This window comes from Dendropsophus ebraccatus, chromosome 1 (assembly GCF_027789765.1).
Source record: "Dendropsophus ebraccatus isolate aDenEbr1 chromosome 1, aDenEbr1.pat, whole genome shotgun sequence".
NCBI lineage: Eukaryota > Metazoa > Chordata > Amphibia > Anura > Hylidae > Dendropsophus > Dendropsophus ebraccatus.
Genome location: NC_091454.1, coordinates 143140999 through 143159857, shown reverse-complemented (window position 1 = coordinate 143159857; position 18859 = coordinate 143140999). Strand labels below are relative to the sequence as shown.

At 48.0% G+C, this 18859-nt stretch overlaps 1 protein-coding gene across 8 annotated transcripts in view; it reads right to left on the bottom strand.

Moving 5' to 3' along the window:
- Positions 1-18859, bottom strand: part of PARP6 (poly(ADP-ribose) polymerase family member 6) — a 64746-nt gene that overhangs the window by 44120 nt on the left and 1767 nt on the right. For 7 of the 8 annotated variants that reach the window (XM_069980995.1, XM_069980937.1, XM_069981002.1 and 4 more), the window contains exon 2: positions 1933-2062. In XM_069980995.1, the coding sequence (XP_069837096.1) occupies positions 1933-1935 (3 nt within the window). In that variant the 5' untranslated portion in view covers positions 1936-2062. Of the gene's footprint in view, positions 1-1932; positions 2063-2564; positions 2776-18859 lie in introns of those variants that run through there. The other variant, XM_069980985.1, reaches the window with a different exon arrangement.

The following is an 18859-nucleotide window of genomic DNA, read 5'->3' as shown; positions in this document are numbered from 1 at the left end:
TCATCACTACAAGCAGCATCAACTGTACTGAAAATGTGTTTTTGTTTACTAATTATCCTTGTCTCTAATGTCATAGAAGTTCTGTAGGAATTCTGCCGCTTGACCTCACAAACTCTCCTATAAACTTCCTATGCCGTCTCTTAGGGCCCGTTCACACTACAGATTTGGCACGGAGATTCCGACAGGAACCTCTGTCCGTAGACTCCATGCCAAATCCCTCTTGCTATGTCTTTTAATAGGAGGGCTTGCGCACCTCCGCTCTCTACTTAAATAATTGACATTGACAACAGGCCCTTAGATTAGTTTTAATGTTCATTACATATTGCCAAAGTCAACAGTTCAGTAGTGAGAAATAGTGACTGGCACTATCGCAATATGAACACGGTCTTATGAGGATATCCTGTTTAATGATGATGCCCTTAACATACAGATATTATGGGGTGCTCCGTTCCTACTGAAGTGAGACAGCATGAATCATAACTTAGAAAAGAAATAGCGGAAGGGCACTCACCATAAAACATAACTTTTATTGCAGCTTCATAAAATCAGTCCATTCTTTTTAGGTGATGCAGACGCCAGCACCACGAGGTGAACAACACGTAACAGCCGTTTCGTGTTGACGTCAGACGTCTGTAGAAGCGTGCTGACACACGCGAAATGGCTGTTACGTGTTGTTCACCTCGTGGTGCTGGCGTCTGCATCACCTAAAAAGAATGGACTGATTTTATGAAGCTGCAATAAAAGTTATGTTTTATGGTGAGTGCCCTTCCGCTATTTCTTTTCTAAGCCAAAGTCAACAGTGTTACTTTATATCATATGGCAACTTAGTTCATATTTAAAGGGAATTTCCAGGAATTTTATTGTGATCAGAGGGGGACACTCCTTTCCAGCTCTAGGCAGAGCCATAGCTGTGTCATATACACAGTAAACGGGACTTGAAGCCGGAAGTAGATTACTCCGGTTATTTAGCGTAGCATTCAATTATGTAGTGTCATCTGCATAGACATAATGACCCAGATTTATCAAGTTGCCTGAAACTTTAAATGTCTGGTTTTCTGCACAGCAACCACTCACAGCTCAGATTTCATTTTACCAGAGTTGATCAAGATATAAAACACAAGTTGTGATTGGTTGCTGTGGGTGAGAATCCTATCCTGTTGATGCCTGGGAATCGGCTTTAATTTCTCCGTAATGCATATTACCTAATATATTGTATGCAATTTTTTCCTTCTCAGTAAAACATAGAATGGTAGCGTTATGAGGCTCGTCTGTCTCTAGCTCTTAATGACAGGTGATTTTAACAGTATCACAACCTAATAATGAACAATTTGGGCATAACTATATGTGGCCCAGAGTCTATAGTCATCTGCCCTTTGGGTGGCAAAACAATGCCTGCTTTCCCATATGAGGAAACAAGCACTAAAAATAATGCTTTAAGGGGTTGTTCAGCAAAAAATGTTTTCTTTCACATCAACTACAGCCAGAGATTTTTCTAATTTAATTCAATTAAAAAATCAGCTACTGGATGTCCGACAGGAAGTGGTTCTTTCTTTCCAGTCTAGAGAGCAGGGGAGGTTTTCTATGGGGATTTGGTATTGTTCAGGACAGTTCCTGACATGGACAGAGGTGGCAGCAGAGAACAGTGTGTCAGACTGGAAAGAATACTCCATTTCCTGCAGGACATACAGCAGCTAAGTACTGGAAGTCTTGAGATTGTTCAAGTAAATTACAAATCTCTAGCTCTTTCTGGCACCAGTTGATTTCACATAATTTTTTAATTGCTGAACTACTCCTTTAATAGTCTTCAAAGTGCCATCTTGCTCCTATACTACAAAAAATAAATCTGTCTTCTACAAATTGGTCACAAGAGTCATGATTACATAGAAGGTAATTTCATCAACATTGTTCTGAATGCATTGTTACAATTCTTACCATTTGTGTTGAGGAGGTATATCACCTAGCCACTGCCTCAGGGTTGGGGGTCCGATTCCCCCGGTAGCAGCAGAGCTGTCATCACATGCACTGGCATGCTGGGATGGCACTACGAGAGGTTTAATGTTCCCTGTAAAGAAAGGGCAAATACATTTAGAGGAACATCTAAATAAGCAGAAAAAGCAGGAAAGTGCAGGCAAGCGAAATAGGAAGCCTTTGACTATAAGGAAGATAAGAGGCAACAAAAGAACAAAAAACCTTAAGAAAGGCAACAGGTAAAAAAAAGGAACTATCATATGATGGAAATGATATATAAATGAATCAAGAGGAGTACCAAAATGTTGCATCCAACTATACATTACAGCAAGCCTGTCAAATAGGATTTGAGAATACAATACAGAATTCAATAAAAATAACTAAATAACTCAATATGCAGAAGGGTGGCGGTGATGAATTCATGTGCTGGATACATTGTCACATCTCACAGGAAGTGATGTGACCAAGTTATTAAAGAATTGTTTTCCTTTCCCTTTAAACATTTTACAATATGTCTATTGAGCTGAGAAAGGCTGGTATACATACACAACACCCAAACATAAAAAGCAGAAAAACAGGATCTTTTGTATACTCACATCTTCTGGTCGTGTGTAGTGCAGACTGTCACAATGAGACAGAAATAATGGCCTGAAGATATGTGTATGATGTTTGACACAAAAGTATATGTGTCTTCTGAATCCTTACTGTATGGTGTGCATATAGTTATATGTTTATCTGCGATGATGTCAGTGGATATATAAAGAAGAGATATATAAAGAAGAGATATAAAGATAGATAGATAGATAGATAGATAGATAGATAGATAGATAGATAGATAGATAGATAGATAGATAGATAGATTTTTCCTTGATTATATGTAAATGCGGGTTGTTGTGATGACTGGTTGCAGACAAATATAGAACGGATTGTCAGACAAAAGGAGCAGGTCCAATCACAAACACAAATGGGGGAGGAGGGTGATTGCGAATGAGCAGATATGAAAGGGGAACAGGAGGAATGAGGGTGGGGGATAGAAGGTTTGAGGGTGGGGGAATGACTGAGGGACTTAAGATGCTGCTGTCACGGTGTGTGGGAGACAGGGACAGATCTTGGGAAGGGCAGGCAGGTGCCGTGGATTAGAGATGATTGTCTTAGCAAAATGAATTGTCTTAAGTGGCGGCTATATTTGGATGTCTCAAGCTGTCGCTATCAGCTGATGGCCGTCTCAGAAATTCTGTCTCAGGTGGCAGCTGTCAAAGAATGCCTTTGGATGTCTCTCGGGTGATGGATGGATGCTTCTTTAGGAGCAGCTATTTTTGTCTTGTGTTTTCCAGGTGAAGGTGGTGTCGTCCATAGGGCTACTGTTCCTGGAAATGCATAGCTGACTCTCTCAGATGATGGTTGTCTCTGGCTGTCACGGGCACAGCTGCTCCTGCCTTTGTTATTCCTGTGCTGATGGCAGCTGAGAGCTGTGTACGCATGTGCAGATTATCCTGTGCAAGTCACATGATTGCTTCTGTACAGCAGAGAATAATGATACTCAAAAATATATGGATGAATCGTTATATATATATATATATATATATATATATATATAATGTTTATGGATAATATAAAAAAAACATGCCTTTCTATACATTCTCTTGCAATATTCTTTTGAATCTTGATTATATTTTACATAAAGAAAATACAGCAAAACAGAATAGCATTATAGCACAATATATCTAAATCTAAAATAATACGTAGCATGACAGAAAACGTTATATAAGTAGATCTTATTTTTCTTATTATCTTAACATATCTTTATCATAAGTAAAGAGTTATAATGGCAGAGTTACATTCATATGGGGTCAGTTTAAGCTATTGCCCCCTAATATTAAAAAAAACTGTATGTTTTATTAGCATTATTTTATAGTTTTTTTAAGTTAGAAAGCGCAACAGGCCATGTTTATAAACTTCTAAAACTGATGGCTCATCCTGTTAAAGGGAACCTGTCACCCCCCGTGCCAGGGTGACAGGCTCCCAACCCCCCGTTAGAGCCCCCTATACTCACCTAATCCCGCTTCTGGAGGTGGTCGGGTGACGGAGATCTCAGCCGCTGCAGCCCGGCGCGCGCGCTGAGAGATAGAGTCCAATGCTCATAGAGAATGACGGAGCGCTGGACTCTCCTGTCATTCTCTATGGGTGTTGGACTCATCTCTCAGCGCGCGCATCGGGCTGCAGCGGCTGAGATCTCCGTCACCCGACCACCTCCAGAAGCGGGACCCGGCGGGATTAGGTGAGTATAGGGGGCTCTAACGGGGGGTCGGGAGCCTGTCACCCCGGTACGGGGGGGGTAACAGGTTCCCTTTAATACTGGATTGATGGGGGGACTGACACCTGGCACCACTGCAACCATCAGCATCTTGGAGGGCCCATGGCACTGGTGCTCACACAAGCTGCAAGATAATTTATTCTTGTAAATGATGTGCAGGAGAGGAGGTGTTACAGCCTGATAAACTTCAGGATGTAGGGGAAAACCACTTTCATTCTGCATTCTGGAAGCAGATTTAACAGCTATCTAACAATGTCAGCAGTTTAGAACCAGAAATGCAGCTGACAGATTCCCTTAAAAAGGGGACAACATTGCAATACCATGCACTGCTGCTATAAAGGTATGGTGTTTGCATGTATGAACATCCATGCAGCCTTTATAAACAATAAAGTGGCTGCAGCACTCGCATTATTTTCTTTAAACATCTAGAGAGAAGGGGTGCTGGGAGGTTGCACCCCAAAAATCTAATATTAACCCCTTCCTGCAAAGGGGCATAACTGTACATCCATTTAAGGGTGTGCAGGTGTAATGTACTGAAGGCGTGCAGTAATAGGGTGAGATACTGGCTTTTGAAGAATATAACTTTACTAAAAAACTAGTAATATGAACAACAACGTACAGTCTTTACATCAAAAAAGTAGGTAGTTTTGTTAGATATTAACCCTGTCTTCGGCCACACGCCTTTGCAAAGAGAGTCTTCCTCTTCTTCACACGCTGTCTTTCAGGGTTACAGAAAGCACCAGGTCACAATGACTACTTGGGGCAGTAACCTGTTTCTCTTGAGCTGAACCATACACTCTCCTGTACTGAGCTGCACTTATGCTGCGTTTACACGGAACGACTATCGTTCGAATTTTCGCAATAACGATCGCATTTGAGCAATAATCGTTCCGTGTAAACACAGCAAACGATCAAGCGTTGAGCGAAAAATCGTTCATGTTGATCTTTCAACATGTTCTCAAATCGTCGTTCATCGTTCGCTAAAAATTCGCAGATTGTTTCGTGTAAACAGTCTTTCACCCATTTACCCTATGTAAAAGATGGGATTAAAGGGGTTGTCCGGCGCTAAAAAATTATTTACAGAATAACACACATTACAAAGTTATACACTTTGTAATGTATGTTATGTCTGTGAATGGCCCCCTTCCCCGTGTCCCACCACCCCCACCCGTGTACCCGGAAGTGTGGTGCGCTATACATACCTGTCACGTGCCGACCACGGTCTCCGATCCTCAGCAGTGACGTCTTCTTTGGGCGGCCAGCGGATCTTCCCGAGTGCTGGCCGCCCTCTGCAGCGTCATCCGAAGCTCAGCCGCGATTGGCTGAGCATAACTGTGCTCAGCCAATCGCGGCTGAGCTTCGGATGACGCTGCAGAGGGCGGCCAGCACTCGGGAAGATCCGCTGGCCGCCCGAAGAAGACGTCACTGCTGAGGATCGGAGACCGTGGTCGGCACGTGACAGGTATGTATAGCGCACCACACTTCCGGGTACACAGGTGGGGGTGGTGGGACACGGGGAAGGGGGACATTCACAGACATAACATACATTACAAAGTTGTATAACTTTGTAATGTGTGTTATTCTGTGAATAATTTTTTAGCGCCGGACAACCCCTTTAAGCGATCTTAACAACGATCGCATTAATGCCCACTGGTAGCTGTACTGTGGCTGAACTACTCGTGTCTGGTACTGGACCTCCTGTCTCCCCTGGGTCTGTGGCACATGCTCTGCCAGAGGTCTGTAGCTGTGGTTAGCAGGTGTCCTGAGCTGCCTCACACCTGGGGTTTAGCCTGGTTTAGCCTTTTTTTTCAGTCACAGCTCTATCTGTTACCTCAGTACATATACGTCCAGCTAACACAGCAGCACTTCCTGTTTTTTAGGCTTAGAATCTTTGAGTCCATAGGTTGGACGCCCTCTTTGGAAGCCACATGGCCCAGGAACTCGAGGCTCTCTCTAAACAAATGACACTTGTGGGGTTTTAGCTTCAACCCATGTTCTTCCAACCGTGTTAAGACTCGGTCCAGCTGTTCCAAGTGCTCCTCAAAGGTGGCAGAAAAGATTATAATTTCATCAAGGTAGATAAGCAGGCACTCATGGTTAAGCTCTCCTAGGCACAGTTCCATTAGCCTCTGAAAGCTGGCTGGTGCATTGTTTAGCCCAAAGGGCATTCTCAGAAATTCATACAGGCCCATAGGTGTAACAAATGCTGTCTTTTCCCTGTTTCTTTCTGCAACTGGAACCTGCCAGTATACACTAGCCAGATCATGAGTTGAAAAGGAGCGGGCTTGTCCTAAATCTGCCAAGGAATCTTCAATTTGGGGAAGCGTATAGGCATCACATACCGTACAGGCATTCAGTCGTCGATAATCAACGCAGAATCTTATGGTCCCATCCTTCTTTTTGACCAGCACAATGGGAGACACCCATGGGCTTTTACTGGGCTGTACCACTTTACTCTCATGTATCTTCTTAAGAAGTGATTTTACCTCCTGGTATAATGCTGGGGGAATATGTCGGTAGCGCTGTCGGATAGGCGTAGCCTGTCCAGTCGGAATTTCATGTTCCAATGTCTATGCCATCCCAAAATTAGCCTCATGACAGGAGAAAGCGTTTAAGTGTTCCCCTAGCACTTGAGCTAACTGTTTCTGATCTCACAACAGCTTCTCGCCGGTCATTGGCTGTGTGCTTGCTTCCATGTGGCACAGGGTGTGTAGGCTTGTCAGTATCGGTAGGTTTAACGCACCAGTGTTGCTCCTGAGCATCGGTACGCACCCAAGGGCTTAGAACCAGTGCCTGTGTCATCCGGGAGCCGGCTGTCATATGTTGCAGGCCTTCCGCTGTATCTGTCAGGGAAGGAGATTCCTCTGTCCTCCATCTGCACCCGGCTAACCAATTTTAGGCTTCCAGTGGTAGCCATATAAAGATGGCCACACACCTTCAATAACTTACTAACTTACGGCTGAAAGACTGTAGGCATCAGTTATCTCTCCCATCTGGCCGACATTCTTCCCATACATAGGAACATTTAGCACTGGCAAGCAATCCTGTGTTCTTTATGGGGAGAGTTGGGTTAAGCCACAGTAAGACTGCTCTGACTGTGCCTTGTCTCTCCCAGAACAAAGTGATTAGAAAATGATTTTTCATCACCCTAACCCCTATCTTTATCGAGATCATCTAAAAAGATATCCGGTATATATATCAACATCATCTGTCAGTGGACGGTCAGGAGTGCCTCATACACTTTATGCTGCTGGCTGGGTATAGCCAACAAAAGTATAAGGTGTAGGGGACCTTAAAAGAGGTATTCTCATCTCAACTTATATACAGTAGTTATACATGTCAGACTCATCAAGTTAAATATTTTTATAAATACATTAACTTAGCAAACTTGCCTCCTTCTCCGGATATGCTGCTCTTTACCTCCCATTGTTGACAGCTCATTGTCTAGGGTACTGACCACCACTCTAAAAACTGTGGTTTGGCTGGTATGTATGTATATACATTATGTAGTATACAGAAAGTATCTCGCTATACATCTACATTACAGCCAGAGGGTAGCTAGGAATAATGGGGCCCCATAGCAAGAAACTATACGGGGCCCTGTGAATCCTTTTCCTGTTTTCTTTGTGGCGTTTTTTCTCATGTTCTTGATTATGAAATCATGAATAATATGATGAAAAAATTACATGACTTGTAATGAGAAAAACACAACATAAGAAATGCAACCAAAAATGCATGAGCTAAAACACATGTTGGCACAAAGGAGGGGAAATGTACCCACATGATGGGGGGACATACCTTATGGAGAGTCTACCTAATTTGCGGACCCTACGTATTGGGGAGACGTTATTACATAAAGTGGGAACAACTACCTGCCTACTGTGTGGAACATACCTACCTAATAGGAGTACTACCTGTGTACTGTGGTGGATGTACCTCCTTAAAGGGGTAGTGCGGCGCTAGACTTTTATGTAAATCCAGCACCACATTACAAAGTTATAGCAGCGCGCACCACAATGGCTCAGACAGGAAGTGTGGGCTTTTTGAAAAATCAACAGATGGCAGACCGGAGGCTGGGAAAAGGGCGTCTGGGGTCCTGGAAATGCAGAACATTGTAGGTAGGATATATGAGCAGCTTGGGAAATGTTTGGTTAATTTCATGCAGCGCCGCACTACTCCTTTAATGGGAACCTATCTACCTTAAAGGGGACCTACCTACATCCTCAGAGACCTACTTAGGCTGCATTCACCTTTCCGTAGATTTTGCGGACCTACGGACGGTGAATGCAATGGACTGTTTCCCCACCCGGCATGATGTAGCTGCGTGGCTCTGTCATTACAGTGCTGAGGCGATTCAAAGAGTTTCCCTGCTGCTGGTATGATATTGATACATCATGCCGGGCGGAGAAACAATCCATTGCATGCATTCACCATCCGTACGGATGTGTAAATGAAGCCTTACTGTAAGATACTTACCTATCTACAGCGGGACCTAACTGCTTGGAAGACCTACTGTACTTACCAACTGGGTGCACTTTTAGGCTAAGTTTACGCAACGATTTTCAACGGCCATTGTTTTGAGTACCAAATACCAGCCATAGTTTTACATACTTTGGCTGCCATCAATGCAATGATGGCCATTGGTGCAATATTTACGTTTAGGTTGAATGATGGGCACTTTCAAAACCTGTTTGGGTATTATTATTAAACGTACATTGAATTTTGTTGAAAAGAAGGTGAAAGGACGGCAAAAAAAAAAATCAGTGTGTGAACAACTTACAATACAATAACGACCACTGTTAGCTAAAATCTGACCACCAATAAATGTCCTCAACATGAATTTGACGGCCGCTGGGAACAGTGACTTTTTTTCTATGCATTGTGTGAACTAACAACCATTATTTCCAACACTGAAAATAACGGCCATTCTTTTGAGTATCAAATAAAAGCCGTTTCTTAACCAAAAAAGACAGTGTGTGAAGAACTCTTATCGGAGAAGATGTCACCTGCAAGTCACAGCATGTAACTGTACTGTAATATTTTATATAGTCTGCAGGGTGGCTGTTTAGAGCTGGTATATGTCATGGCCGCGGCGGCGTCCCGTGCTCCGGGACGCCGCCGCAACCGCCATCCAGCTCAGGCAGCTGCTGTCTGTTCGGCCCCGGGGGGCGCCTCACCTCGTCCCGCTCCTCCTTCCGTCTGTGCCGGCCGGCGCGCGCGTCCCCGCCTCCTCGGGCGCGCGCGCGCCGGCTGTCTCAGATTTAAAGGGCCAGTCCGCCCCTAATTGGTAGTTGCACCCAATCACTCCCTATAAATCCCAGCATGCCCTGTCCCCTGTGTTGGAGCCTCTACATGCTTCCCATAGCGTTTGGCCCAGCTCCCTGTTGTTCCTGATACCTGTCCGCTACCTGGTCCCTAGTCCTTGTTCCTGATACCTGTCCGCTACCTGGTCCCTAGTCCTTGTTCCTGGTTCCTGTCCGCTACCCAGTCCCTACTCCTAGTCCCTGGTTCCTGCTTCCCGTCTCTCTGCTGTTCCTGTGTTCAGCCTGTCACCTGCGGTACGCTTTCACGCCACTGTCAGTACCTGCTCCTGTCACGCCTCGCCTGCCGTCACCAGCAACCAAGCCAGGGGTAGCGACCTGGGGGTCGCCTGCCGCAGCAAGTCCATCCCGCCTTGCGGCGGGCTCTGGTGAAAACCAGCGGCCCCTTAGACTCCGCTCCCTGGTGAGGTTTGTGCCATCGCTGGTGCCGGTCCAGTGGATCCACTACTCCGGGCGTTACAGTAGGCTCCAACCATGGATCCCGGCGAGGTGCCTGATCTCCGTGACGTCGCCAGAGTGGTCGCTCAACAGGCTCAACAGATCCAGCAGCAGTCGCAGCAAATCCAGCAATTGACTGCCGCCCTACAGCAGCATACTACAGGCCAGCGCCCACCACCACCTGCAACCACTTCGGGACTCCGATTGGCCCTCCCGAATAAATATGGAGGTGATCCCAAGTTGTGCAGGGGATTCCTGACTCAATGCACAATGCATATTGAACTGTTAAGTAGTCAGTTTCCCACCGAGCGCTCTAAAGTGGCCTTTATCATCAGCCTATTGGAGGGTAGAGCTCTGGCCTGGGCCACGCCACTGTGGGACCGTGATGATCCTGTTGCTGCCAATCTCCGGGCCTTCCTGGCCGAGTTTCGCTCCGTCTTTGAGGAACCTGCCCGTGCCACCTCAGCCGAGACTGCTCTTCTCAACCTCTCACAAGGGAGCTCCTCTGTCGGTGACTACGCCATCCAGTTCCGCACCCTGGCAGCTGAATTGGACTGGAATGAGGCCGCCCTAATAGCCACCTTCAAGAAGGGTCTATCCAGCCGAGTGAAAGACGTACTCTCCGCCCGCGATCTTCCTCCTTCTCTAAACGATCTTATCCTACTGGCTACCAGAGTCGACAACCGGTTTTCCGAGAGAGAGGAGGAGGTCCGGCAGGAACGACGACTGAGCCTGCCCCGTCGCCTTCCTCGGCTGGCACCGGTGTTCCAGAGTCCCGTTGCTCCCATACTCCAGTCGCCTCCAGAAGTCCCTATGCAGGTGGAACGAGCTCGCCTGACGACTGATGAGAGAGCCCGCCGCATGGAGCTGAATCTCTGTCTCTATTGCGGTGGTGCAGATCACTACCGGCAGAGATGTCCCCAACGTCCTCAGCGTCCGGGAAACGCTCGCACCTAGGTCCGGTGGGAGAGGCCTCCCTAGGTGTGAATGCCACCTCTCCAAGGTTGACTATACCCGTCTCCATCCAGACACCTACTGGGCAAGTTTTCCAGACTTCTGCCCTCATCGACTCTGGCTCTGCTGGCAGTTTCATCTCTGCTTCGTTGGTCCAAAGATGGCGGCTACCCGTGATCCAGCTAGCCCAACCCCGGTCTATCTCTTCGGTTACGGGGGAGATTCTTACCGAAACTGTGCACTGCCAGACGGCACCCCTAGCCCTCCGGGTGGGCGCCTTACATCAGGAGAGGATCTCCTTCTATGTGTTGAGCCATTCCTCCTCTAACATCCTGCTGGGCCTTCCTTGGCTGCAATTTCATGCCCCTAAGCTGGACTGGAGAACTGGGGAGGTTCTCAGCTGGGGCCAGGACTGTCATAACCGGTGTCTGAGATCTCCCCAACCCAAGTGCTCTACGAGGCCTCCTGCTAATGAAAAGCCTCTAGCCGGTCTACTAGAGGACTACCAAGATTTCAGTGATGTTTTCTCGGCCAAGGAGGCGGACTCTCTACCACCCCATCGGGTCAATGATTGCCCTATAGACCTTCTTCCCGGGGCATCTCCTCCACGTGGTCGGGTATACCCTCTCTCTGTGCCCGAGACTGAAGCCATGTCCTCCTACATCCGGGAGCACTTACAAAAGGGCTTTATTCGTAAATCCACGTCTCCCGCTGGCGCAGGATTCTTCTTTGTCCAGAAGAAGGACGGTTCCCTTCGCCCATGCATAGACTACCGGGGCTTGAATAAGGTGACTGTTAAGAACCGCTATCCTCTTCCACTTATTCCTGAACTATTCGACCGTCTTCGTGGAGCTAAGATCTTCTCCAAGCTGGATCTCAGGGGAGCGTATAACTTGATCCGTATTCGTAAAGGAGACGAATGGAAGACCGCTTTCAACACCAGAGATGGGCACTACGAATACCTGGTCATGCCATTCGGCCTATGTAATGCTCCAGCGGTCTTCCAGGAATTCGTGAACGACATCTTCCGAGACCTCCTCTATGTCTGCGTCATTGTCTATTTGGACGACATTTTGGTCTTCTCCCCGGATCAGCAGACTCATGTGGCACAAGTGCGTCAGGTCCTCCGAAGACTACGGGCCAACCATTTATATGCCAAGCTTGAAAAGTGTGTTTTCCATCAGCGCAGTCTTCCATTTCTTGGCTATATCGTCTCCGACCAGGGTCTACAAATGGACCCGGCCAAGCTCTCAGCTGTCCTCCAATGGCCACGCCCTGTGGGTCTTAGAGCAATCCAGCGTTTCCTTGGATTCGCCAACTATTATCGGCAATTCATCCCTCACTTTTCTACCCTGGTCGCACCCATCGTGGCTCTCACTAAAAAGAAGGCGGACCCCAGACGTTGGCCTCCAGAGGCCGAACAAGCCTTCAATAGCCTCAAGTCTGCCTTTGCCTCTGCTCCTGCCCTAGTCCGCCCGGATGTCTCCAGGCAGTTTTCTCTCGAGGTCGATGCTTCTTCTGTGGGCGCAGGAGCCGTTCTCTCGCAAAGGGACACAGCAGGCAAGACCAGAACCTGCGGGTTCTTTTCTAGGACTTTCTCCCCTGCCGAGAGGAACTATACTATTGGGGACCGTGAACTCCTGGCCATTAAGTTGGCACTGGAGGAGTGGCGTCATCTACTAGAGGGGGCTAAACACCCCGTTAACATCTACACGGACCACAAGAACCTCCTCTACCTCCAGTCGGCTCAACGCCTCAATCCCCGGCAGGCCAGGTGGTCTCTCTTCTTCTCTCGGTTCAACTTTACCATCCATTTTCGTCCAGCCGAGAGGAACCTAAAGGCCGATGCATTATCCCGAGCATCCGATGTCATGGGGCAAGAGGAATCTCCTCGTCACATAATACCTCCCGACCGCCTAGTACCAGTTGCTACTTCTGCTCTGCAGAGACTGCCCCCCGGGAAGACTTATGTGCGCCCCGCGCTCCGTAGACGCATCTTGAAGTGGGGGCATTCCTCTTTGGTGGCCGGGCATCCAGGAACTCAAAAGACTGGGCAATTGATCTCCCGTCACTACTGGTGGCCCAATCTCCTCCAGGATGTCAAGGATTTTGTGGCTTCCTGTGCAGTCTGTGCCAGGAATAAGTCTCCCCGTCAAAGACCCGCCGGCCTACTTTTGCCCTTGCCAGTCCCGGACCATCCCTGGCACCACATTGGGATGGATTTCATCACCGACCTACCACCATCTGCGGGCAATACTGTTATTTGGGTGGTGACGGACCGCTTCTCTAAAATGGCTCACTTCGTGGCTCTTCCTGGCCTACCCTCTGCTCCTCGTCTGGCTCAGTTGTTCTTCCGACACATCTTCCGCCTGCATGGACTTCCTCTTCACATTGTGTCCGACCGAGGCTCTCAATTTGTCTCTAAGTTTTGGCGTGCCCTCTGCTCGCAGCTCCAAGTAAAGCTGGACTTCTCATCAGCCTACCATCCCCAGTCTAACGGGCAAGTGGAGAGAGTCAATCAGATCCTGGGTAACTACCTACGGCATTTTGTGTCCAGCCGCCAAGACAACTGGTCCGACCTCCTTCAATGGGCGGAATTCTCCTATAACCATCTGGACTCGAGTTCCACAGGCAAGTCTCCTTTCTATGTGGTCTACGGGCATCATCCTCGTCCTCCTCTGCCTCTCTCTCCATCCTCTGGGGTCCCAGCCGTGGAGGAGCTGTTATCTGACCTGCAGTCGATCTGGGAACAAACTCGACAGTCCTTACTCAAAGCCTCAGAACGCATGAAGGACCAGGCTGATAAGAAGAGGAGACCTGCCACAAATTTTTGTCCAGGTGACAAAGTCTGGCTCTCGGCCAAATATGTTCGACTCAAGATTCCCAGCTACAAGTTGGGTCCCCGATTCCTTGGTCCTTTTTCGGTGCTGAAACGCATAAACCCTGTCACCTACAAACTCCGCCTGCCCCCTACTATGCGGATTCCGAACGCCTTCCATGTCTCCCTCTTGAAGCCTGTGGTCCTCAACCGGTTCTCCGATCAGTCTCCGTTCTCTGTTCCACAAGCCGTCTCAGACGACGTCTACGTTGTTAAAGATATTCTGGCCATGAAAACTGTCAGAGGGAGACGTTTCTTCCTGGTGGACTGGAGAGGATTTGGTCCGGAGGAGAGGTCCTGGGAACCCGAGGCTAACATCCTGGATAAAGATCTCATCAAGGGGTTCCTGCAGGCAAGAAAGAGGGGGAGGCCAAGGGGGGGGGGGTACTGTCATGGCCGCGGCGGCGGCCCGTGCTCCGGGACGCCGCCGCAACCGCCATCCAGCTCAGGCAGCCGCCGGGGTCCTGGTGCAGGGACCCGGCGCTGCTGTCTGTTCGGCCCCGGGGGGCGCCTCACCTCGTCCCGCTCCTCCTTCCGTCTGTGCCGGCCGGCGCGCGCGTCCCCGCCTCCTAGGGCGCGCGCGCGCCGGCTGTCTCAGATTTAAAGGGCCAGTCCGCCCCTAATTGGTAGTTGCACCCAATCACTCCCTATAAATCCCAGCATGCCCTGTCCCCTGTGTTGGAGCCTCTACATGCTTCCCATAGCGTTTGGCCCAGCTCCCTGTTGTTCCTGATACCTGTCCGCTACCTGGTCCCTAGTCCTTGTTCCTGATACCTGTCCGCTACCTGGTCCCTAGTCCTTGTTCCTGGTTCCTGTCCGCTACCCAGTCCCTACTCCTAGTCCCTGGTTCCTGCTTCCCGTCTCTCTGCTGTTCCTGTGTTCAGCCTGTCACCTGCGGTACGCTTTCACGCCACTGTCAGTACCTGCTCCTGTCACGCCTCGCCTGCCGTCACCAGCAACCAAGCCAGGGGTAGCGACCTGGGGGTCGCCTGCCGCAGCAAGTCCATCCCGCCTTGCGGCGGGCTCTGGTGAAAACCAGCGGCCCCTTAGACTCCGCTCCCTGGTGAGGTTTGTGCCATCGCTGGTGCCGGTCCAGTGGATCCACTACTCCGGGCGTTACAGTATATACCACCATATGGGTATTGTATGAAGGGATATATATATGTATATATATTGTGTATAGTAGTTTTTATTCAGTAATAGTTTGGAGGTATCAGGGTAGCTTCACACATACCGGATCCGCAAGTTTGCAGCGAAATCCGCTATGGATCCTGGTAGTGTGGAATGAATGGGTCACATACCCGCAGCAGAATTTTCATTCTGCTGCCAGTATGTGACCTGGCCCCTTTAACGCCCTGCATCCCCCGGCAAGGAGCATACATTACCTGCTTGGCACCGCGGCTGTGTGTGAGCCGACCAGAGACTCGTAACTGTTACGAGCCGACCAGAGACTCGTAACTGAGGCTCCACAGACCCCTTTTTTGCATATTTAAATTTATAGGGGGCTATGTATCAATGGAGACTCTTCAGTGAGTACTCCATTTGATTTTTTGTTGCTGGTCTCCCTGAGCTCAGAGGTTGCTGTGTTTTGTTGTTCTATTTTATATTGCCCGTTAGCCAGAATCCTACTCCACCCTGATGAGGGACAACTACCCCGAAACAGCTGTCTGTGGATGGATGCCTGCCTTGTTAAACCTATGTCATGTCGCAATACTCGCCACAGAGTTAGACTTTGACGCAAAAGGGGTCACCCTGGTATTTCCAGATTTATGGTGATCTCCCCACTGGGAGTCACCCCCTTGGCAATAGGCCTTCCTCCTCTGGAGGGATATCTGGCTATTCCTGTGTTTTGAGACTCGTAACCGAGGCTCCACAGACCCCTCTTTTGCACAGGCCAAATTATGACAGCAGCATTACATTAAAATATTTATATTTATTTTTTTTATTTACTAATGTGCTGCCCCCTCAACACTTCTGCCCTAGGAACAGGACCACAAGTGCCTAATGACAAATACAGCCTTGGGGTATTATTTGGCACTTGTATAGTAGTATTATTGGTCTTGGTATCCTTAAGTAAATATCACTATGATGGTAATTTGTTTGGAAACAATCTTGTATATTAGTATTATTTGGTTGATTATTATTTAAAGGAAACCAATCAACACATTTGTGCTGATTAAGCTCCCAGGGATTCTGCACAGATCTTGTAGACAGGTCTCCTACCATGTCAGGGGTTGCTTGCTTGGCATCTGTATGTGCCGGTAAAATATTGTTTAATCCGGCACACGGTGCAGAAGGAGAGCAGTGAACTAGTCATCAGGGTAGTGTCTGAGCCATAACTAGTCATGGCCAGTGTCGGACTGGGGTATCTGAGCCCACCAGAGGAAAGGATCCTGAGGGCCCACTAATGAAGAACCAATGAGAAAAGACATGTTGGTCAGTGCAAGTTCTAAAGCTGGGGGCCCACCTGAGGATCCTCTGGTGGGCCAGTCCGACACTGGTCATGGCTCTCTGCCTACCAGAAAAGAGATATTGGGCACCACTGCATTTAAAAAAGCACAATACCCCCACAGAAAAAAAACATATGCAAAAAAAAGGTAGCACATCAAGAAAATTGTTTATTAAATAACAAATACAAAAAATATAGACAAAAAAGAATAGGCGCAATAAAACTAGGGAGACAAGCCCTAGCCACCACTCTACATTAAAAACACTAAAATGGGAGAACCACTACAAGCTACTATCTTGCTGGTATAAGAAGCCAGAATGGCTACACGCTTATAAGCTCGCCCCCACGGATAAATGCTGGCGATGATTATGGCACACCGGCTCCCTGACACACATTTGGTGGAATTGTCCAGCAATAACTGACTATTGGAAGACAGTAGAGTAGGTATTAAAGGAGGTGACCGGATCCGCTATCAAACTCACCTTGCCCATCATAGCTTTGTCTGCCCTCCAAAACGTACAGCCCTGCTAAGTCTAACTTGACTACCCACTTACTAGCAGCAGCCAATGAATGGTTCCAAAAAGTAAACCAGAATTGTAGGTTCGAGGAATTGGTTAGCTGGTCTAATAGGACTCGTGAGAAATATTGCAAACTATGGCGACCACGGCTGGAGTCCAAGTATCATGACTCTATTTCTATGTTACCTGCCACCCCCCCTAACAGCCCACTACAGTCGACTAGTAGCTGAGACACTTCTGTTCTAACCCGAGCTGCCCAGGAACACCCCCCCCCCCCAAGATGCTCCCCACATGTCACCCATCCCTCCCTCCTTTCCTCCCCCCCCCCCCCCCCTGTCTTTCTCTTTTCACAACTTAAGGTCTCCTCAGGTTATTCCCCGTATAACCTACATTCCTTTCAACATGCCACGATGGGCGTTATGAAGCCCCCTGTAAATGGGGCTACCATTTATGTTGTTCTGTCTGTTGTTCCCCCTTAGTTTGAGCTATGAGCTATGTTCTCCTGCATAAGATGTTTGACTAGCTATATATAGACATAATACTTGTGCACCATCAACAATCTTGTTAACTCTTATTCTCTCGCCTGATACGAGAACTCATAAGCTTGTTCTTCAAGTTTACGACCGTCACAATTTTGTGTGAAAAATCAATAAAAAGACAACTGATAAAAAAAAACACTAAAATGTCAACATTGGTCCTGCTGGCGTCTCAGCATGGACCTATGAACCAACCTGACCCAGCATAAGGGCACATGAGCTACAATAGCAATTATATCTCATAACCCATACAAGAACAATAGATAATGCAGTATTTAAATTAGCAGGGTAGAATAAATTAAAAAAAAATTCACCATGTGCAGTCCCAATCATGGATAAAAAGGTCAGGTGGGATCAGAAAGCACCCCACGCGTTCTGCCGCTTCCGGCTTCAGGAATGTCAGATTTATTGCTGCTGTCCTTTTTTGGCTATATTTTTTTGTATTTGTTATTTAAAGAAGCAGTTCACTTTTTCTGCCCCGCGGGTAGCCGCTGTCAAGTATACTTACAGAAGATGATCGGTGTCCCGCGGCGTAGCTCCGTTCCCGTCCAGCGGTGCTGTTCAAATCGGGCGCACGCTCACTTCCGCCGGCGCTGTGACTCCTCTTCTCGGCCTTGTAATTTGAACGCCAGAAGTCACACGCTTCCATAGCGCAGCAGCCGGCGGAGGTGCGCGCGCCCGATTTGAACGGCACCGCGGGACGGGAACTGACCGACGGGAACGGGACACCGATCATCTTCTGTAAGTATACATGACAGCGGCTACCCGGGGGGCCTAAAAAAAAAAAAAAGTGAACTGCTTCTTTAATAAAGAATTTTCTTGATGTGCTACCTTTTTGTGCATATGCTTTTTCTGTGGGGGTATGGCTCTCAGGGGTGATTAACAGGCATAGAAGTACGTTGACACCACCCAGATGACTAGTTCATGGCTTTCCCCCTGTACCACACGCCGGATTAAAGGGGTAGTGCGGCACAAAAAAATTATTTACAGAATAACACACATTACAAAGTTATACAACTTTGTAATGTATGTTATGTCTGTGAATCGCCCCCTTCCCGTGTCCCACCACCCCCGCACGTGTACCCGGAAGTGTGGTGCATTATACATACCTGATCCGTGTCGCGCATGTCCTCCCATCTTGTGCCAAACGTCATCTTCGGACGGACTGACGAATCGCTGCCGCCGTCCCCCCTCTGCAGCGTCATAACTGTGCTCAGCCGCGATTGGCTGAGCACAGTTATGCTCAGCCAATCGCGGCTGATGACGCGGCTGCGGTCCCATTAATACTCAGTTGGCAATGAATCTGACAAAACTGACAGACACATTTCTAGGAAACCATTGCCTAGGAAATGCCAGTTGGAAGCCCTGCCATTAGAGGCCACACTTACGGCTGCAGGATGTCCTGCACATATCACTGAGCTGTTAGTGTCCCTTGTATTAATACTTGGGATGGCAGACTGTCACATGCGATTTCCCAGATCTT